General features: G+C 44.7%; 2 protein-coding genes across 2 annotated transcripts; both read right to left on the minus strand.

The window, feature by feature from the left end:
* Positions 1 to 374: 374 nt before the first annotated feature.
* On the minus strand, positions 375 to 23698 carry myo1eb (myosin IEb). Its single transcript, XM_064946632.1, has 27 exons — positions 23456 to 23698; positions 20526 to 20663; positions 20032 to 20121; positions 19201 to 19295; positions 18964 to 19051; positions 18770 to 18859; positions 18404 to 18542; positions 18195 to 18322; positions 17971 to 18103; positions 17647 to 17843; positions 17125 to 17205; positions 13251 to 13337; positions 13064 to 13150; positions 12756 to 12923; positions 12443 to 12528; positions 12263 to 12344; positions 11509 to 11714; positions 11142 to 11286; positions 10920 to 11034; positions 4165 to 4334; positions 3789 to 3934; positions 3536 to 3682; positions 2496 to 2653; positions 2318 to 2392; positions 2015 to 2231; positions 1679 to 1854; positions 375 to 1395 (listed from the first exon to the last, which is right to left on the minus strand). Exons 1-27 carry the CDS (start codon positions 23456 to 23458, stop codon positions 1319 to 1321), a joined length of 3324 nt encoding a protein of 1107 aa, XP_064802704.1. The 5' UTR covers positions 23459 to 23698; the 3' UTR covers positions 375 to 1318.
* On the minus strand, positions 4343 to 7507 carry LOC135521291 (uncharacterized). Its single transcript, XM_064947211.1, has 3 exons — positions 7501 to 7507; positions 4750 to 7195; positions 4343 to 4702 (listed from the first exon to the last, which is right to left on the minus strand). The coding sequence occupies exons 1-2, from the start codon at positions 7505 to 7507 to the stop codon at positions 6168 to 6170; spliced, it is 1035 nt and encodes a 344-aa protein (XP_064803283.1). The 3' UTR covers positions 4343 to 4702; positions 4750 to 6167.
* Positions 23699 to 23774: the final 76 nt, after the last annotated feature.

Below are 23774 nucleotides of genomic sequence, written 5' to 3' on the forward strand. Positions count from 1 at the left end.
TACAAACCGTAGTCCACTCTGTTCATAACATATTCCAGTTTTGGGAACAGAAAACTATTTTGAGATCAAATGTTTCATTGGTAGTGATTGGAAACGCTCAGCGGATGCTTCAAATTTAAACATTTAAGATAACTTACCCAGCAGGTTAGGACAACTTACGCAGTTAGTTTAGGAGAATAGGTTAAGGTTATGAAAAGGGTTAGGGTGAGCTATAATTATCCTGATGCAACTCAATAGTCACTTTGACATCAGTGCCATCCCTTCTAGACATGACCAGTGTCCATAGGCTGTAAAAAGAGTGTTATGGGACCATCTTTGGTGACCCCCATCATCATCATCTCTGGTGACCCCCCCAAAGAAACAACCCCTCAATATTTGATGGTTTACAATTATTTTAATTTTTTGTTCATTATGACCTTACGTCAACTGTCAACAAACAATCAACTGTACCATGTAGCCTATTATAAAACATGGGAAATGGTAGGCTCTGTTAATGTCTTATATGGTTCATCATCATCTTAAGTAGATATTTCACAATTCTATATCAGTGAAGATCGGTAAGGCTGGGTTTACACAGGCAGCCCAATTCTGATTATTTTCCCATTAATTGGTCTTTTGGCCAATCAGACCAGCCCTTTAGCCGATAATTGGGTAAAACATCAGAATTGGGCTGCCTGTGTAAACTCAGCCTTACAAATCTTCACTAATATAGAATTGTGAAATATCTACCTAAGACATGGATAATCACATAAAATACACAACTAATATATATCTTGTCAAAAATGTTTTGTAATTACCCATTCTATCACAACTCCACCTGAACTGAGATAATTATGGACATTTGGTCCTATGTATTAAACAAATGTGAAAGAGCAAATAAAACTAAGACTTATTTGAACACTCGAGGTAAATGGCTTTAAAAAGATGCAGGATAAAACAAAACATCTATTTGTTCAGTCTTTTAAAAGAAAAATGCTAAAACAATAGATAAAATCCATTGATAAAAATTAGTAGCATTTGCACTTCAAACCATCTTTGGCAAAAATCATCACATTCCCTTGTCTCGGACTCCAAAGAGAGATGGTATGGAGAAATGCTTTAATTATGCTTTTTTGTTTTGTCTCTGTAGTAATGCACTTGGTATGGTTGTAATTCTACTGTTGCCACCTGACTCCTTGCTCTCATTGGACATGTCCCTCATCACTCCAGTCTAGATCTTCTCTCATTGGACAAGTCCCTCATCGCTCCAATCTAGATCTTATGTCCCTTGATCCAGTCTAGATCTTCTACCTTTAGACAAGTCCCTCATCGCTCCAGCCTAAATCTTCTTTACATAATTCCCAGGAAACATGCCTTCCCTCCCGCGAAGACGACCGTACCACCAGCCTGATGGATCTGGAGGGAGGATGGGTGAGAAAACCGGTCAATCTCGCCATTAGAGACTATATAGCCCTTTTCTATCCTCAGAGGGAATTACAGGTGAAGCACAGGAAGACTGCATCACAGTTGAAAATGTGGTTATAGAATGCCTTTAATAATGCTACAATACTAGCAGTAAATAATATGTAGCAGTACTTATAGTATATGACTAATAGCAGATTTATAATACTACTGTAATTAATATACTCAGTTTATATAAATATAACTTCAGTGATGATCTACTTTAAGAATTTAGTACCTTCAGTGATGATTTCAATGACATCCTCCGCGTTGAAGCTCAGCTCATCAGTGTCCTGGGCGTCGTAAGCATACAGCGCTCGGCATTCTGGGGAGCGAGGCTTGGGCTTGGGGGCAGGCTTGGGGCGGCCCGCTCCTGGGGAAGGCTTGACCTCCTTCGAGCGTCTACGATGAAGACTGAGTGAAATTGGGAGGAGAGAAAGAGATATTTAGAGAAAGTGCCTTTCTTGGTTTACAGTATATAATACCATTTGAGTTTTTCGAAACACCAGCAACAACAGGAAGAATATCAATTTTAACAACCTAACAAGTATTCAAACAGGACCTGAGAACTCACCCAGCCACTCCCTGGTCAGGCACGTTCATGAAAGTGGTGTCTGCCTGGCTCTGGTTGTTGGAGCGGTTGTTGGTCTGCCGGGACCTCTGTTGTCGGGGTAGTGTAGGCTGCTCCATACTGGACTGCCGGCGGAGCAGTGAGACCCTGGACGCCCTGGACGAGGGTGGCCCACCACGCTGACCACCACCCCCACCTCGGCCTCTGCCCCTGGGGGCGCCTGAGACAGATGAGGGAGATGTTGAGTCAGGTCAAAAGTGAAATGAGTGCCATCATTGGAGAGGCTCAGATATCTAGTTCTCTAACCTTGTGACTGCTGTCCTGAGCCTGGAGTCTGGTTTCCCATGTAGCGACTTTTCCTGTTGTCCCTGCGGGTCGGTCCTGGGGAACAAAAAGGTGTGATGTGTCTGAAATGCTATGGGACGGTTGCAGACTCAGATTAAGCCTACTAATAGAAGTCTCCATTCAAAGTGCTTGGACTCACTGGAGTTCTTTGGGAGCCCGGGTCCGATGGTGACTATGAGGACCTTGCTGCTGGGCTTCACAACCGCCTCTTCTCCTTGGCCCGGCTGGAACTGGATCTGCCTGGAGCCAGCAGCTGAGAACGGACCCCAACCTCCCTTCTTCACCTTAAACTCCAGTCTAAACGAGGAACGGAGAGGGGAGAGAGAAGCGCAATGGGTTAAGATATGGCTTAAAAGACTCAAACTGGATAACTTTTGCGTTATGTATCTTTGAGATTATTCATATTCGTTGACGTAAAGCATGACACTGGTATGTTTTAAGGGGAAATCAGCAGTTGCAACATCCCTTTTTGGACTTATAAATTAATGATTTAATAGATTCTCTAAGAATATAATAACTTAGCTTGGGGGTGTCTCCCGCCAAAATGTTTAAAGGCCCTCCTCTTGGCCGCAGGTCTTGCTGTTTTAAAGCAAATTTCGTGCCATTCTACACATTTCAATATGAGGTGGGGAGAATTTTTTTGTTTTAAAAGCAAATTTCATACAATTCTCCACATTTTGCCAGGGCTTATGCCATGTTCTTATGCTATCTGGGTGACTCAAACATTATAACAAAATCACAGCGAGACCCATGCCATGACATTTTTGGAATTTTAGATTCTCCCAGACTGTCTAGTTTTCAATTTGAAGGTTGTACATGATCTTATAAAGATATAGCTCCATCATCTCTTATACATACTTTAAATGTGGTTTTAGTCATTTAAGTTGCTGATAAATCAATACACTGCTGTCAGAACCCAAAATATAGGCTTACTTTACTCCAATGTTTGTATACAAAGTAAATGTAAAACTGTATAGCCTCAAAACATGGTTAAAGCTATCTTTATGATATCATGGATGATCAGTCCTTGCATCCAAATCGGTCTATGAGAGAGTTGTTTTTATTTCTCCAGCCCCATCCCTCATCTTTTTAAAGAAAACCACTGTTATGGTTTCAACTGTTTAACAGTAAGACCCACTGATTGGTCTAAGGCTAAGCTCAGAGTAAAGAGTGACTGACAGGTTGTTGAACTTGAGCGGTAGCTTCCTCTGGGTCTTCTCATCATAACGTTTGTAGAGCAGACTAAGGAACTCCGTCTTGAAGATGCACTGAAGGACACTGTCGTAATGCTCCTCGTGGATGATGAAGAAGTCATCCTGCAGGGTACTGAGGGAGGAAAGGAGACACATCCTTTCAATGAAAAGCCCATTTCTACTACTGTGCATCATGACCATCAACTGGTATAACACTTCCAGAGTATCTAAACCTGCACCTGAGAGAGACTGACTGAATCTTCTCCACTTCTATCTGTCTCTTCAGAACCTCGTGGATCTGTCCCTTATCTGGTCCCTGCTTCACCTTCTCCCGACCAATCAGATACAGGAACTTAGGGGTCAGGATGAGGTCACGCTTCACAGTCTGCAAGATGGAGAGAGGGATATTATATAACTTGTTGCTATTATAGGCTTACTGACCAGGAACCACAATATATAGGGGGTTCATTGAGCAGACAAGCATTGGCAGTATCCACCAAACCATCGAGGGAGTAGAAACACTGTCTTGTCTATCTAACATGAATAACAATAGCATTATGCGTTCTGTGACAATGTTAATGTTGGTTTGTTACTGTGGTCATACTTGACTCTTACCCTAAACCTGCGGTCATATTTGGCAACCACATCTGCAAAATCGATCTTCTCCCGGCGGCCCACGAACTGCCGGATCTCGGGGTGGTTGTCGGTGCCGATGTAGTCACCCACAAAGTTCCTGTTGAGGCTGTTCTTCCTCCTCTCCTTCTTATTCAGTAGGATGTCTGAGGCTACAGGACACGACACAGTGTGACACAGTACTGACCTGACAGGACACAACAGAGTACTGACCTGACAGGACACGACAGAGTACTGACCTGACACTACAGAGTACTGACCTGACAGGACACGACAGAGTACTGACCTGACAGGACACGACAGAGTACTGACCTGACAGGACACGACAGAGTACTGACCTGACAGGACACGACAGAGTACTGACCTGACAGGACACTACAGAGTACTGACCTGACAGGACACTACAGAGTACTGACCTGACAGGACACGACAGAGTACTGACCTGACAGGACACTACAGAGTACTGACCTGACAGGACACGACAGAGTACTGACCTGACAGGACACGACAGAGTACTGACCTGACAGGACACAACAGAGTACTGACCTGACACAACAGAGTACTGACCTGACACTACAGAGTACTGACCTGACAGGACACGACAGAGTACTGACCTGACAGGACACGACAGAGTACTGACCTGACAGGACACAACAGAGTACTGACCTGACAGGACACGACAGAGTACTGACCTGACACTACAGAGTACTGACCTGACACTACAGAGTACTGACCTGACACTACAGAGTACTGACCTGACAGGACACTACAGTACTGACAGGACACTACAGTGACACAGTACTGACAGGACACGACAGTACTGACCTGACAGGACACGACAGTACTGACCTGACCGGACACGACAGAGTACTGACCGGACACGACAGAGTACTGACCTGACACTACAGAGTACTGACCTGACAGGACACTACAGAGTACAGACCTGACAGGACACTACAGTACTGACCTGACAGTACATTACAGTACTGACCTGACAGGACACTACAGTACTGACAGGACACTACAGTGACACAGTACTGACAGGACACTACAGTGACACAGTACTGACAGGACACTACAGTGACACAGTACTGACAGGACACTACAGTACTGACCTGACAGGACACTACAGTGACACAGTACTGACAGGACACTACAGTGACACAGTACTGACAGGACACTACAGTACTGACCTGACAGGACACTACAGTGACACAGTACTGACAGGACACTACAGTGACACTACAGTGACACAGTACTGACAGGACACTACAGTGACACAGTGATGACAGGACACTACAGTGACACAGTACTGACAGGACACGACAGAGTACTGACCTGACAGGACACGACAGAGTACTGACCTGACAGGACACGACAGAGTACTGACCTGACAGGACACTACAGTGACACAGTGATGACAGGACACTACAGTGACACAGTGATGACAGGACACTACAGTGACACAGTACTGACAGGACACTACAGAGTACTGACCTGACAGGACACGACAGAGTACTGACCTGACAGGACACGACAGAGTACTGACCTGACACTACAGAGTACTGACCTGACACTACAGAGTACTGACCTGACACTACAGAGTACTGACCTGACAGGACACTACAGTACTGACCTGACCGGACACGACAGAGTACTGACCTGACACTACAGAGTACTGACCTGACACTACAGGGTACTGACCTGACAGGACACTACAGTACTGACCTGACCGGACACGACAGAGTACTGACCTGACACTACAGAGTACTGACCTGACACTACAGAGTACTGACCTGACAGGACACGACAGAGTACTGACCTGACACTACAGAGTACTGACCTGACACTACAGAGTACTGACCTGACACGACAGAGTACTGACCTGACAGGACACGACAGAGTACTGACCTGACACTACAGAGTACTGACCTGACACTACAGAGTACTGACCTGACACTACAGAGTACTGACCTGACAGGACACTACAGTGACACAGTACTGACAGGACACGACAGTACTGACCTGACAGGACACGACAGTACTGACCTGACCGGACACGACAGAGTACTGACCGGACACGACAGAGTACTGACCTGACAGGACACTACAGAGTACAGACCTGACAGGACACTACAGTACTGACCTGACAGTACATTACAGTACTGACCTGACAGTACATTACAGTACTGACCTGACAGGACACTACAGTACTGACAGGACACTACAGTGACACAGTACTGACAGGACACTACAGTGACACAGTACTGACAGGACACTACAGTGACACAGTACTGACAGGACACTACAGTACTGACCTGACAGGACACTACAGTGACACAGTACTGACAGGACACTACAGTGACACAGTACTGACAGGACACTACAGTACTGACCTGACAGGACACTACAGCACTGACCTGACAGGACACTACAGTGACACAGTACTGACAGGACACTACAGCACTGACCTGACAGGACACTACAGTGACACAGTACTGACAGGACACTACAGTGACACTACAGTGACACAGTACTGACAGGACACTACAGTGACACAGTGATGACAGGACACTACAGTGACACAGTACTGACAGGACACGACAGAGTACTGACCTGACAGGACACGAAAGAGTACTGACCTGACAGGACACGACAGAGTACTGACCTGACAGGACACTACAGTGACACAGTACTGACAGGACACTACAGTGACACAGTACTGACAGGACACTACAGTACTGACCTGACACTACAGTACTGACCTGACAGGACACTACAGTGACACAGTACTGACAGGACACTACAGTGACACTACAGTGACACAGTACTGACAGGACACTACAGTACTGACCTGACAGGACACTACAGTGTGACACAGTACTGAACTGACAGGACACAGTGTGATACAGTACTGAATTGAAACAACACAGTACTGAACTGACAAGACACGACACAGTACTGAACTGACAGGACACAGTGTGATACAATACTGACCTGACAGGACACAGGGCTTAACATATACAGTAGATATAGTGCACTAGTATGCAGTACTGACCTGACAGGACAGTGTGACACAGGGCTTAACATATACAGTAGATATAGTGCACTATTATGCAGTACTGACCTGACAGGACAGTGTGATACAGGGCTTAACATATACAGTAGATATAGTGCACTATTATGCAGTACTGACCTGACAGGATACAGGGCTTAACATATACAGTAGATATAGTACACTATTATGCAGTACTGAACTGACAGGACACAGGGCTTAACATATACAGTAGATATAGTGCACTATTATGCAGTACTGACCTGACATGACAGTGTGATACAGGGCTTAACATATACAGTAGATATAGTACACTATTATGCAGTACTGACCTGACAGGATACAGGGCTTAACATATACAGTAGATATAGTACACTATTATGCAGTACTGACCTGACAGGACAGTGTGATACAGGGCTTAACATATACAGTAGATGTAGTGCACTATTATGCAGTACTGACCTGACAGGATACAGGGCTTAACATATACAGTAGATATAGTACACTATTATGCAGTACTGACCTGACAGGACAGTGTGATACAGGGCTTAACATATACAGTAGATATAGTACACTATTATGCAGTACTGACCTGACAGGATACAGGGCTTAACATATACAGTAGATATAGTGCACTAGTATGCAGTACTGACCTGACAGGACAGTGTGATACAGGGCTTAACATATACAGTAGATATAGTGCACTATTATGCAGTACTGACCTGACAGGACAGTGTGATACAGGGCTTAACATATACAGTAGATATAGTACACTATTATGCAGTACTGAACTGACAGGACACAGGGCTTAACATATACAGTAGATATAGTGCACTATTATGCAGTACTGACCTGACAGGACAGTGTGATACAGGGCTTAACATATACAGTAGATATAGTACACTATTATGCAGTACTGACCTGACAGGATACAGGGCTTAACATATACAGTAGATATAGTGCACTATTATGCAGTACTGACCTGACAGGACAGTGTGATACAGGGCTTAACATATACAGTAGATATAATACACTATTATGCAGTACTGACCTGACAGGATACAGGGCTTAACATATACAGTAGATATGGTGCACTATTATGCAGTACTGACCTGACAGGACAGTGTGATACAGGGCTTAACATATACAGTAGATATAGTACACTATTATGCAGTACTGACCTGACAGGATACAGGGCTTAACATATACAGTAGATATAGTGCACTATTATGCAGTACTGACCTGACAGGACAGTTTGATACAGGGCTTAACATATACAGTAGATATAGTACACTATTATGCAGTACTGACCTGACAGGATACAGGGCTTAACATATACAGTAGATATAGTACACTATTATGCAGTACTGACCTGACAGGACACAGGGCTTAACATATACAGTAGATATAGTGCACTATTATGCAGTACTGACCTGACAGGACAGTTTGATACAGGGCTTAACATATACAGTAGATATAGTACACTATTATGCAGTACTGACCTGACAGGATACAGGGCTTAACATATACAGTAGATATAGTACACTATTATGCAGTACTGACCTGACAGGACAGTGTGATACAGGGCTTAACATATACAGTAGATGTAGTGCACTATTATGCAGTACTGACCTGACAGGATACAGGGCTTAACATATACAGTAGATATAGTACACTATTATGCAGTACTGACCTGACAGGACAGTGTGATACAGGGCTTAACATATACAGTAGATATAGTACACTATTATGCAGTACTGACCTGACAGGATACAGGGCTTAACATATACAGTAGATATAGTGCACTATTATGCAGTACTGACCTGACAGGACAGTGTGATACAGGGCTTAACATATACAGTAGATATAGTGCACTATTATGCAGTACTGACCTGACAGGACAGTGTGATACAGGGCTTAACATATACAGTAGATATAGTACACTATTATGCAGTACTGACCTGACAGGATACAGGGCTTAACATATACAGTAGATATAGTGCACTATTATGCAGTACTGACCTGACAGGACAGTTTGATACAGGGCTTAACATATACAGTAGATATAGTACACTATTATGCAGTACTGACCTGACAGGATACAGGGCTTAACATATACAGTAGATATAGTACACTATTATGCAGTACTGACCTGACAGGACACAGGGCTTAACATATACAGTAGATATAGTACACTATTATGCAGTACTGACCTGACAGGACACAGGGCTTAACATATACAGTAGATATAGTACACTATTATGCAGTACTGACCTGACAGGATACAGGGCTTAACATATACAGTAGATATAGTACACTATTATGCAGTACTGACCTGACAGGACAGTGTGATACAGGGCTTAACATATACAGTAGATGTAGTGCACTATTATGCAGTACTGACCTGACAGGATACAGGGCTTAACATATACAGTAGATATAGTACACTATTATGCAGTACTGACCTGACAGGATACAGGGCTTAACATATACAGTAGATATAGTGCACTAGTATGCAGTACTGACCTGACAGGACAGTGTGATACAGGGCTTAACATATACAGTAGATATAGTGCACTATTATGCAGTACTGACCTGACAGGACAGTGTGATACAGGGCTTAACATATACAGTAGATATAGTACACTATTATGCAGTACTGAACTGACAGGACACAGGGCTTAACATATACAGTAGATATAGTGCACTATTATGCAGTACTGACCTGACAGGACAGTGTGATACAGGGCTTAACATATACAGTAGATATAATACACTATTATGCAGTACTGACCTGACAGGATACAGGGCTTAACATATACAGTAGATATAGTGCACTAGTATGCAGTACTGACCTGACAGGACAGTGTGATACAGGGCTTAACATATACAGTAGATATAGTGCACTATTATGCAGTACTGACCTGACAGGACAGTGTGATACAGGGCTTAACATATACAGTAGATATAGTACACTATTATGCAGTACTGAACTGACAGGACACAGGGCTTAACATATACAGTAGATATAGTGCACTATTATGCAGTACTGACCTGACAGGACAGTGTGATACAGGGCTTAACATATACAGTAGATATAATACACTATTATGCAGTACTGACCTGACAGGATACAGGGCTTAACATATACAGTAGATATAGTGCACTATTATGCAGTACTGACCTGACAGGACAGTGTGATACAGGGCTTAACATATACAGTAGATATAGTACACTATTATGCAGTACTGACCTGACAGGATACAGGGCTTAACATATACAGTAGATATAGTGCACTATTATGCAGTACTGACCTGACAGGACAGTTTGATACAGGGCTTAACATATACAGTAGATATAGTACACTATTATGCAGTACTGACCTGACAGGATACAGGGCTTAACATATACAGTAGATATAGTACACTATTATGCAGTACTGACCTGACAGGACACAGGGCTTAACATATACAGTAGATATAGTGCACTATTATGCAGTACTGACCTGACAGGACAGTTTGATACAGGGCTTAACATATACAGTAGATATAGTACACTATTATGCAGTACTGACCTGACAGGATACAGGGCTTAACATATACAGTAGATATAGTACACTATTATGCAGTACTGACCGTACATGACAAAAAGCTGATTCCCACAGAGAGAAACCATACCTTACCTTCCTCTCTCATCTTGACGTACTTGCGGACGGCGATGTGTTTGCGCCAGGCCTTCTGGATGGCCCGAGCATATCCGTTATATTTCCTTTCCCTCATCTCCTCCAGCAAGAACAACTACAGAAACATTTCACAATACTTCCATAAATGATCATCTTTATAGTAAGAAGAACCAGACTGTTTGTGTCAGTATATAGGTTCTCGGTAACGAGAGAAAGACATACTGATTCTGGGGCCTTGATGAAGATCTTAGTCTTTCCCAGCTGGTACTGGTCCTGGTCCATGTTGACAGAGTGGAGGAGGTGCAGGACCCCCTTCCTCTCCTCCCCTGTCCACCGGGGCCATGTCTCCCTGGTCAGGATGGCGTACCTGTAGGACCACACAAAGACATTTTACTGGACTGGCAGAATGTCCTCAAGTCATGCATACATTTTTTAAATAAATGGAAACAAAGTATTGGGTGGAATTTATTCAGATCAAGCCAAACGCTGATTAAAACAACATGAACAAATACATTTGTACTGACGTTTAGAAATCTGTGAAGCCAGCATGGAAATCCATCTCTTGGACCCCTGACCCCTATGACCTCACCTCTGCAGGAACTTGGCGAAGGCTCGGCGGAATGCGTACCCGGCGCGGCGCACACGGATGTTCTCCCGCAGGCCCAGGTACTCCACCTGGTGTTTGGCCCGAGTGTCCTCCCAGTCCCGGGGCTTCTTGGTCTCGTTGGGCTTGATACAGCGGATGTAGTGGGGGGTGCACTTCATCAAGGTCTGGACCAGGTTGTTGGCTTGTTTCTGAAGGACATGGAGGTTCAGTCACAGCTTGGTAGTACAGACCAGGCGCTCAGAGTAGTAAACAGACTGATGGAAGAGAATACATCCCATACAATAACACATTCAGTGACCCGTGGCCGGGATGTTATGGAAGACAGGGGTGGGGGAGTCACTCATCTGAGATTGGACTGGCATGTCTGTTTCCTTAGCCACAATAATACTTAGTGGACAGATCTACATACACATAACTGGTATGGTAGTATCTGTGGGGAAGGAATGGGATGGGTGGGATAATGAGCAGCAGTGCTTACAGTGTGTGGGTCTTTCCTCACTGGTTATTTGGACAAATCACAATTTCGCAGGTGTTAACATCTTTCACATTTTGGGAGGGGACATTTGGCCCGTAGACAGAGGGTTCCGCTCCTCGTTCCTGTTCTGCTGCTCGTTCTACCATCTCTTCTCTTCACACGTATGGACCCAGAACTTAATCAAGCACCTGACCAATTACGTGAGACCTTGTTCTGGGTCTACAGAGATTATAGTAGCACACAACCGTGTCAGATCCTTACCTTGATCTTGCTACTGGCGGTGGTAGGACGGCCCTTTTTCTCTGCCTCTAGGTTTTCTGGGAAAAGGGTTTTTATGAAGGCACTGCCCAAACACAGACAGACAGACAGAGAGGCTGGTCAGTGGCAGACTATGTAATTATCATATAGTATACCTATTATAACACGTCTCACTACACTTACAATTCACTGCTCTGCATCAGCTCAATGATGTCGTTGAAGAGCACATCTCTGTTCCTCTCACAGAAGCCACTGACATCATAGGACACCTGAGAGAGAGAGAGAAAAGAGAGAAGCTATCAGTCTTTCATTTCAGCATTTTCCCTCTAACACATTCTGATATTTGGGATATGTGGGCTCCATGTTCTCCAAACCCCCACCAGGGGGCAATGTACCAAATTAAATCAAAGAGCTGTAATCTTTGGAATGTTGGATCAGGTTGAAATGAGGATGCATTGTAAAAGGCCCGTAGTGTTGTACTGTATGGTGTCCTTGCCTTGCCAGCGTAGTGGTGCACTATGAAGCCTTTGTTCCAGCTGTTGAAGTGCTCATGGGAGCTGATTCCCGCTTGTAGCTTCTGGATCAGTGTCTGGTCTGCACCCTCCCCCTTAGCATGCATGGTGGCACACACATCGTCCAAGATACTCATGATGCCTGGGGGGTTCTGGGTAATAAGAACAGGGCATATCAAGAACTGTACCACACACACAAGATCTACTGGTACTGTAACTAGTTCACCTGAATTACAGGCAAAATGGCCAGTCAACTTCAGCACTACAGCAATGGCCAAATATGATCACTCACCAGTTTGGACTCAATGAGGTCACACACGATTTTGTTGTTAAAGTACTCGATCGGCGTCCACTTGATCCCTTCCTGCACATATTCCTCCTACAAGAAACAACGTCAGTATCTGGGAAAACAGGCCAAAGTAATGTAGACGTATCACAAGACGAAAGAGTGAAACAAGTAATGTAGAGTTATAACTTACCTGCTCAGCTTTTAACGTGAGCTCAATGAAAATCTGCTGCAGCTTCTCATTCACAAAGTTGATGCAGAACTGCTCAAAGCCGTTTTTCTATTAGTGTTAAATAGAGATGTGAAGGAAAATGTTATGTTTGTGCTTTTCTAATAACCAATTCGACTGGGTTGATGCAAGTTACTGATGGATCATGCCTGGGAGGAATCCTCACTATAAACAATGTGGCAGTACGCCCACAACCAAGTTACTGATGGATCATGCCTGGGAGGAATCCTCACTATCAGTATAAGCAATGTGGCAGTACGCCCACAACCAAGTTACTGATGGATCATGCCTGGGAGGAATCCTCACTATCAGTATAAGCAATGTGGCAGTACGCCCACAACCAAGTTACTGATGGATCATGCCTGGGAGGAATCCTCACTATCAGTATAAGCAATGTGGCAGTACGCCCACAACCAAGTTACTGATGGATCATGCCTGGGAGGAATCCTCACTATCAGTATAAGCAATGTGGCAGTACGCCCACAACCAAGTTACTGATGGATCATGCCTGGGAGGAATCCTCACTATAAGCAATGTGGCAGTACGCCCACAACCAAGTTACTGATGGATCATGCCTGGGAGGAATCCTCACTATAAGCAATGTGGCAGTACGCCCACAACCAAGTTACTGATGGATCATGCCTGGGAGGAATCCTCACTATTAGTATAAGCAATGTGGCAGTACGCCCACAACCAAGTTACTGATGGATCATGCCTGGGAGGAATCCTCACTATCAGTATAAGCAATGTGGCAGTACGCCCACAACCAAGTTACTGATGGATCATGCCTGGGAGGAATCCTCACTATAAGCAATGTGGCAGTACGCCCACAACCAAGTTACTGATGGATCATGCCTGGGAGGAATCCTCACTATAAGCAATGTGGCAGTACGCCCACAACCAAGTTACTGATGGATCATGCCTGGGAGGAATCCTCACTATAAGCAATGTGGCAGTACGCCCACAACCAAGTTACTGATGGATCATGCCTGGGAGGAATCCTCACTATCAGTATAAGCAATGTGGCAGTACGCCCACAACCAAGTTACTGATGGATCATGCCTGGGAGGAATCCTCACTATAAGCAATGTATACGCCCACAACCAAGTTACTGATGGATCATGCCTGGGAGGAATCCTCACTATAAGCAATGTGGCAGTACACCCAGAACCAAGTTACTGATGGATCATGCCTGGGAGGAATCCTCACTATCAATGTATACACCCAGAACCAAGTTACTGATGGATCATGCCTGGGAGGAATCCTCACTATAAGCAATGTGGCAGTACGCCCACAACCAAGTTACTGATGGATCATGCCTGGGAGGAATCCTCACTATCAGTATAAGCAATGTGGCAGTACGCCCACAACCAAGTTACTGATGGATCATGCCTGGGAGGAATCCTCACTATCGGTATAAGCAATGTGGCAGTACGCCCACAACCAAGTTGATGGATCATGCCTGGGAGGAATCCTCACTATCGGTATAAGCAATGTGGCAGTACGCCCACAACCAAGTTACTGATGGATCATGCCTGGGAGGAATCCTCACTATCAGTATAAGCAATGTGGCAGTACGCCCACAACCAAGTTACTGATGGATCATGCCTGGGAGGAATCCTCACTATTAGTATAAGCAATGTGGCAGTACGCCCACAACCAAGTTACTGATGGATCATGCCTGGGAGGAATCCTCACTATAAGCAATGTGGCAGTACGCCCACAACCAAGTTACTGATGGATCATGCCTGGGAGGAATCCTCACTATTAGTATAAGCAATGTGGCAGTACGCCCACAACCAAGTTACTGATGGATCACGCCTGGGAGGAATCCTCACTATCAGTATAAGCAATGTGGCAGTACGCCCACAACCAAGTTACTGATGGATCATGCCTGGGAGGAATCCTCACTATCGGTATAAGCAATGTGGCAGTACGCCCACAACCAAGTTACTGATGGATCATGCCTGGGAGGAATCCTCACTATCAGTATAAGCAATGTGGCAGTACGCCCACAACCAAGTTACTGATGGATCATGCCTGGGAGGAATCCTCACTATCAGTATAAGCAATGTGGCAGTACGCCCACAACCAAGTTACTGATGGATCATGCCTGGGAGGAATCCTCACTATCAGTATAAGCAATGTGGCAGTACGCCCACAACCAAGTTACTGATGGATCATGCCTGGGAGGAATCCTCACTATCAGTATAAGCAATGTGGCAGTACACCCAGAACATTGTTTTGAATAAAGGAATATCTCAGTTTCAAGGTGTCAGCTTGGAGAGAAGAAGCCTTGTGAGGTATTGGTCGGTCACAAGCATGAACCAAAAGTTAATGACGAATGAATAATAAATCCTGAATAAGCTAAATCATGGAAATGTAACTTGTCTGTGTAAGCAGTATATAAGAGAGCCAACGGGACTCCGGCACAGATAATACTTGGTGCATTTGTTTGTTGGATCCTGTCCAGCTTGATGATCATAAAGAATCATTCATTTAAGGTTGACTTCAGGTGTCCCTGGTGGTCATTCCCACAACAGAGAGCGTACGTATCATTAACGATTTTGTATGAATAAAAAGCAGTAACAATTCAACGTAACTGATTAGTGTGCAGGACACGCGTGATTAGCCGTGGAGGACACGCGTGATTAGGTGTGCAGGACACGTGTGATTAGGTGTGCAGGACACGTGTGATTAGGTGTGCAGGACACGCGTGATTAGCCGTGCAGGACACGCGTGATTAGCCGTGCAGGACACGCGTGATTAGCCGAGCAGGACACGCGTGATTAGCCGTGCAGGACACGCGTGATTAGCCGTGCAGGACACGCGTGATTAGGTGTGCAGGACACGCGTGATTACCTGTGCAGGACACGCGTGATTAGCTGTGCAGGACACGCGTGATTAGCTGTGCAGGACACGCGTGATTAGGTGTGCAGGACACGCGTGATTAGGTGTGCAGGACACGCGTGATTAGCCGTGCAGGACACGCGTGATTACCTGTGCAGGACACGCGTGATTAGCCGTGCAGGACACGCGTGATTAGCCGTGCAGGACACGCGTGATTAGCCGTGCAGGACACGCGTGATTAGCCGTGCAGGACACGCGTGATTAGGCGTGCAGGACACGCGTGATTAGCCGTGCAGGACACGCGTGATTAGCTGTGCAGGACACGCGTGATTAGCTGTGCAGGACACGCGTGATTAGCTGTGCAGGACACGCGTGATTAGCTGTGCAGGACACGCGTGATTAGCTGTGCAGGACACGCGTGATTAGGTGTGCAGGACACGTGTGATTAGGCGTGCAGGACACGCGTGATTAGGCGTGCAGGACACGCGTGATTAGCTGTGCAGGACACGCGTGATTAGCTGTGCAGGACACGCGTGATTAGCTGTGCAGGACACGCGTGATTAGCTGTGCAGGACACGCGTGATTAGCTGTGCAGGACACGCGTGATTAGGTGTGCAGGACACGTGTGATTAGGTGTGCAGGACACGCGTGATTAGCTGTGCAGGACACGCGTGATTAGCTGTGCAGGACACGCGTGATTAGCTGTGCAGGACACGCGTGATTAGCTGTGCAGGACACGCATGATTAGGTGTGCAGGACACGCGTGATTAGGTGTGCAGGACACGCGTGATTAGGTGTGCAGGACACATGTGATTAGGTGTGCAGGACACATGTGATTAGGTGTGCAGGACACATGTGATTTTCAACTAAATGATGTGGTCTAACAGCCTATAGGTGGAAATCATTATGTTTACAGTGTTAAAGGAAATTAAGCCTCGTCCAACAGAAGAAGTGGAACTCTTGTATGAGAAAGCACAGAAATATCCACCTGGAAGATTTCAAAGCCATAGATGTCCAGCACCCCGATGTTGAATTCCTCATGGTCTTTCTGTATGGCTTTGTTGATAGACTGGGGGAGTGGAGAGAAGAAAGAAATCTATGAAGAAGTTGAATTGCTAGTCTATATTTTCATGATACAGTCCTACAATAAAAGAATGTGTCATGGTCGTAGCAACAGTACTGCAGTAAACCTCTTGTGAGACAACAGGACAGAACATGTGTAAGATGTGCTGCCTCCCTGCTGCTCCCATCTCTAGACGTGTTCTGTCTTGTGTGGCTCCCACACCAGCAGTCAAATGACAAACAACTGGACAAGAATTCAGACAGAAAGTCCTATACATGTTCCGATAAGAGAGATGACTCTTTGTAGTAATTGTGAACATATTTGGCCATGCTTTGCCGTTAAATGTTCCCTCTACTAGTTAATTAGTCAAAATATAGGTGAGCAAATTGATGAGGATAAAAGGAACCTCACTGACAGGTTCCTTCTGAAATTAAAATGGACACTTACATCCACAAGAAAGTCAAACAGGCGTGAGTAGAGGGCTTTGGAGAGGGCGTCCCGTGTGAAGGAGGCCTGCTCTGTGTTCAGAGTGACAGCGATGCTCTCCGTCTTGCCTCCCCACTTGCTGTCCATGATCCGGCTGGTCAGCTTGTTTTTCAGACCCTCCTGGGAGATTCCCAACAGGTAGGCCGGGAACGCCAGGACTGCCGGAACATGGAGCAGGGGAAGTGATATAGGACAGCGAGAGAGATCACAAGTGCAAAGAGGGTATAGGATAGGGGTTGGTTTGGTTTGGGATTGTGTGTGTGTGTATGTATGTATGTAACTCACAGTCCTCACTCTCCACCACAGCATAGTTTCCCTCCTCTCTGAAGGCGATGTTACCCAGATGCAGGATGCCTGCTACGATCTGCATCACCATGTCCTGATCATCTACAGACAGGCCCACCACTGACATGGCCTCCTAAAACACAGACACACAATGAAGACAAACTGCCTCTCTATACAAGTGAAAAAGAGAGAAAGAGAGAGAGAGAGAGAGAGAGAGAGCTCACCATGGTGTCAGAGAATTCCTTCTTATCGTTGACATCCTCCACAGTGTAGGTGCCAGACTGGTTCAGGTAGAGGTAATAGTCAGGTGTGGTGACACCAAGGTTCTCCCTCATCTCTTTAGTGGCGCCCCCAGGAGCTAAGGGTCAGAGGTCATTAGGTCAAAGATTAATTAAGTGATGGAATTCTCTCCATAATTAGTTATTGTTATTCTGTCCCACCTGGTAGTAGATGTGGAAGTTCCGCTCTCCCTGGTTCTGTGACACCACCCTGGACTTCTCCAACAGGAAGTTGGAGATCTTCCCTCCGTCTGGCTCTCCTCCACGGCTGAACTGGATCTCAAAGTACTTCCCCTGTGGTAAAAACAGACAGTGGTTAAGGTTCCTTGTCCAGATAAGGCCTAAACCAGGAATGCAACAACAAAGCTCCACCTAGAATCCTCCCTATTGCTTCACCTATCTGGTCCCATTAGCTCTGCCAATGGGAGTGAATGGCAGAAGGCCAAAACATTTTGGAATGAAATGCACCCCTAATTCTTTATCCATTCTATCGGTATTCCCAGATTCCCAGTTCTACTCACAAAGCGACTAGAGTTATTGTTGCGCACAGTCTTGGCATTCCCAAAGGCCTCCAGGAGAGGGTTGGATTGGAGGATGATGTCTTTTACGTGCTGTGAAGAAGAAGAATAAAGGAGAACAGATGAACCCACTAATATGTCTGAGAAGAAGAAATGAGAGAATGGAAGGGAGCATTAGTCAAATGTATTCCCTATACCTGGACTTTGGGACCTCCGCCCGACACCTTGGAGATGTAACCCATTATGTATTTAGCTGCTACAGTCTTTCCTGCTCCACTCTCCCCACTGCAAAGACAACAGAAAGCTTTGGGAAACAGGGCAACACCCTAACTCATTGTGATGGTATCCCATTGACAGAACGCATGGTTTATGTGACAGTTCAGGTTACAAGAAGTATAAAGTTTGATCTCTAGGAGTGAGATGATTGGTCAGACCTGATGATGACACACTGGTTCTCACAGTCGATCATCATGTTGCGGTACATGTTGTCAGCCAGGGCATAGATGTGAGGGGGGTTCTCATACTGGGCCTGGAAAAGGAAGAGAAAGCATAGCGGTTAAGAGCATTGGGCCAATAATCAGAAGGTTGCTGGTTTGAATCCCCACGCCAACAATCTGTCGATGTTCCCTTGACCAAGGCACTTAACCCTATTTGTTCCTGTAAGTCACTCTGGATAAGAGCACCTGCTAAATTACTAATTCAAAGAAAATAAAAAATGTTTATATATGAGTGTCTTCTACAAGCCCTAGGTGACTCCAGCAGTTTACTTTCAACATGTATTTATTTTATTTTATTTTGTCCAGCTCGGTAAACAGCATTCGCAATAGATGACGCTTCTATTTACTTTCGATAAATCGTGATACAAAAAAAAGGCATTTACAAAAACTTCTGCAGTAGAATACTTTGTCACATATTTGTAACAGAAGTGGTTTTAATGGAGTGTCTACTGGTCCCTCAGACCCGAGTGAAAACAAAGAAATTAAGGAGGTAACTGAGAAACTGGAAGCCTTGGGGTTATTCATTAACTCTGTGATTATGAGGTGAGGTAAACAATGGACAACTTAATGGCATTGAACAGATCATTTACATGATAGTGGGAATGTGGGAGGGCACACTTTGCATCACCTATTGATAAGCAGCATTTTATACACTACAGTTTCTCCGTCTAGATCGAGAGATGCAAACAAATCCTGAAACTGGTAGGTAGGTAGGTGCAGCCAGCCAGCAGCAAGCCCAGCGGCTTCAGTAGTGTGTATATTACTCACAGCTCCCTGGTAGAGATCCACCTCTCTGTCGGTGAAGTAGGGCAGCTGTTTAAAGGGGTTGACAGAGATCAGCACCGACCCTATGTAGGTCTGAGGAAGACACGTTAAGAAGAACTTGAATATCCATCTAGAAGACACCACCGCCAGGGACCACAACAGCATTGACGTGTGTAGCTGTGATCACAGTGTTAGTCCCGAACGCTACATGGTGTACTGTCAATATAGTGGTTGAGACACAAACATATTATCCTTCCATGTTGTTCTACACTTTTTAAAAGTATGTTATTAAGGCTAATCTCATAACAGGCTGATGGGGGTGAAGTGATCACACAGGTGTGTAGGTCCATAGGGCGTGTGTGTGTGTGTGTGTGTGTCAGAGAGACTACGGTGTATGTGTGTGTGTACATCTACAAAGCACAGCAAAGCCTCAGTGTATTTGCCACATATAGCAGTGTGTGTCCTGGTTCTACTACTAAGTTGAAGCTGAAGGATACAAAGATGTAGTCGTCCATGTATCTCTTCTTGAGGTTGTCAGTGATGGCATCCTCGTTGATCTTGGAGAGCAGGACCATGTCGTCCACCCCGCTGATCTTAACATTCTGGGTCTGCCAGTGGTAGCGCTCCTTACTCCCCTGAGACAGAGAAACAGACAGAAAGAGAGGGAGATAGAAACTTATTGCAACCAGTCTGTGCAAATTCAAATTGGCTCTCTTTCCATTTCAACTCCTCATCCATTAAGGAACACTCATACGTCCTCATTAACTGACTGAGGAGTGGGAGATGGAAAGATCAGTGATGAGCTGGTAGCAGGGAAAACTGAATATGCCGGAATCTGACATACCAACTACTTTACACAAGAGGCTGTGAGCTCTTCAAGATCACATTGTGGAGTTCTGGAAATGTACAACGGTTTGTGTGGTGCAAATAGTAATGGCCGCACAGTGAACACCAGTTGTCACCAACCTTGTACACAATAAATTACATAAAAGAAGCAATCAATACATTTTTAGACTGTGCTTGTCAGACTGTGCTTGTCAGACTGTGCTTGTCAGACTGTGCTTGTCAGACTGTGCTTGTCAGACTGTGCTTGTCAGACTGTGCTTGTCAGACTGTGCTTGTCAGACTGTGCTTGTTAGACTGTGCTTGTTAGACTGTGCTTGTCAGACTGTGCTTGTCAGACTGTGCTTGTCAGACTGTGCTTGTTAGACTGTGCTTGTCAGACTGTGCTTGTCAGACTGTGCTTGTTAGACTGTGCTTGTCAGACTGTGCTTGTTAGACTGTGCTTGTTAGACTGTGCTTGTTAGACTGTGCTTGTCAGACTGTGCTTGTTAGACTGTGCCTGCCACAAATAAGCTGAATGTGTTATGACCATAAAGTAAAGAAACACAGTCTTCATACTCACCACACGACCATAAAGATGTTCCACCACAACACATGTATTACACAATTACAGCAGCCTCTATTTCAAAAGAGGATGACAAATATGATCATACTCAAACAGCTAAAGAAATGTCTCAACCGTTGACGTGAATGTACTCACTCTTACCAAAATAACCTTGACTATTGCCATATTGACCACAAGTTGGTGAGGTAAGTCATAATATAGCTGTGTGCCTGCCAGGATGAATCAGAACAGTATCATTTGATTTATTATTTAAACTTGATTTAACTAGGCAAGTCACTTCATAACAAATTCTTAATTACAATGACAGCCTACCAAGAGACAAACTTTTATGATTGAAATACCCTTGTCAATTCAGTGGCGTAAAGTAGTTGTCAAACACACATCACATTATACAAGGTGCTGAATGAGAAACTCTGCATATAAAAGAAACAGAAAGGCTAAGCAGCAATATAGTGTGTAGGCAGTAGGCTGTAGGCTCTAGGCTGTAGGCTCTAGGCTGTAGACTCTAGGCTGTAGGCTCTAGACCGTAGGCTGTTGGCTGTTGGCTGTGTTGTTTCTTCGTTCATTCACTGATGGTCAGATGGGCAAGAAGAGGCAATGCCACGAGGGAAATACCTTGTGATTTATCAGTCATGAATCACCATGACAGACAGACGGTTGGAGTATTGCAACAGACAGTCCAGTTCTCGTAGAACAGTCATGCGTCTGTGGAATTTCTAACAAGGAACCAAACAGGTCACAGGGTGAATACCAGCAGTGATCTGTTCCCCTTTTCTCTAACTTTATCAGTATTGATAAAAACTAGATTGGGAGAGGAAGAATATTCTGTTACGTTGTCCTCCTGAATGTGTCCAACCAATACAGAGTCCCGATGTTGAATCCCAAAGTTATGACCAGGTATCATTTTGTATGCATGACATCACAGGGGTCTGTCCCCCGTGGACCTCAAATCTTCCTATCCTGATTTGTCTACATTCCTTTTCCCTCCTAGGGCCTGTTCAATGGGGATAACCCTGCCCAGACATGTTGCTCCTGGTTGATTCATTTCAATCAGCTTCACCTGCAGTTTCACAGGGAAACAATTTTGCTAGCTGAGTGCAGTAACATTTAGAGGCAAAACATTTACTATAGTAGCATAGCCACGGGAAGTAATTGGGAGTTGGGGGTATTGTTTGTGGAGGTGGACAGGGTGGCAGCAGAGAAAACAATGTTTTGTATGCTCTAATTGGTCCACTAATACAGGATTATTAAAGGTCCAGCGGACTACTTTTGTGAGAGAGAAGAAAAAAATAAAGAAACCATTATTTATTGTGATTTTTCAGTGGGTGCTGCAGCACCCTCAGCCCTACTCTCTGTGGCTATGTGTAGTAGACTATGGGTATGCCTAGGCTGTGATTTAGGTGTGCATGCAATGACCCCTGGGAAAAGTGTATGCCCAGGCTCGTCGTGTGTTTCCATCTGTGGGTAGGCCTAAACGTTGTGCCTATTCCAATGTTATTATATACTATAGCCCCCTTTCCTTGTCACCTTCCCTATAACCTAGCACCACTGATCATGACTTGACAGGTGGAAGCAGCACTAAGGTGAAAACCTGTCCATACTTTTCAGTTATTGGAAAGGAGTAGTGGGACATTTGAGGCAATAGTCTACTGATTGAATCAAATGTAGACACTGTCTACCTGTTCACGACAAGGAAGTCTGTGCAACAGAAAAATGCGCAAACTTACTAATATTTGCATCGTGTGGATCCAACAGTGCCAGTTGTTTAAAGTTAGTGATTTATGAATCAAAGAACGGACAGCGCCTTTTCAAGCTCCGGTCAGGCATCCAAGGATATTTGTCGACAATCCTTGTCATCCACCAGGTTTCTGTATCACCAGCACTAGGCAATCGGACTTGTTGGCTCAAGGAAATATTCTCCAGTCGGGAGAACTTCGAGGAGGCTAAACATTCGATGAATGATGTTTAAGTTATTTTCGGTGTGTAGTTGGTGATTGAGAAAAAGTATAGGTTACTTACCATTTTAACTTGATATTACTTCCTGATTGAGAAATCCACCTTACACGGAAAGCTTGAGGAGCTAAGCAAGGAGTGTCACGAGCTCAGGTGAAACTCAAACGTAATATCATACTTATAAATCTAAAGAGGGTTCATTTAATTGACGGTATTATATGCTGTTTTCTATCAATGTAAAAACTTTCACCCGGTGCTTCAACGTTGACTGAATAGCCGAGCCTGACTTCTAAGGAGGTGTGGTCAGTTTGTAAGTAATTTAAACATTTGCTTAATAGCGGAAGTGTGGACAGGTAAGGGAATACCTCTGCAGATGGCATTATGG

This window comes from Oncorhynchus masou, chromosome 29, assembly GCF_036934945.1.
Source record: "Oncorhynchus masou masou isolate Uvic2021 chromosome 29, UVic_Omas_1.1, whole genome shotgun sequence".
In the NCBI taxonomy this organism is placed as follows: Eukaryota; Metazoa; Chordata; class Actinopteri; order Salmoniformes; family Salmonidae; genus Oncorhynchus; species Oncorhynchus masou.

Bases quoted from the DNA above. Each gene is read 5' to 3' on its own strand.
- myo1eb (XM_064946632.1), bottom strand. The intron at 12,529-12,755 runs GCAAGGACACCA...TCTCTCTCTCAG, and splicing joins TGCACCACTACGCTGGCAAG to GTGTCCTATGATGTCAGTGG. The intron at 11,035-11,141 runs GTATGTCTTTCT...ATGTTTCTGTAG, and splicing joins TCATCAAGGCCCCAGAATCA to TTGTTCTTGCTGGAGGAGAT.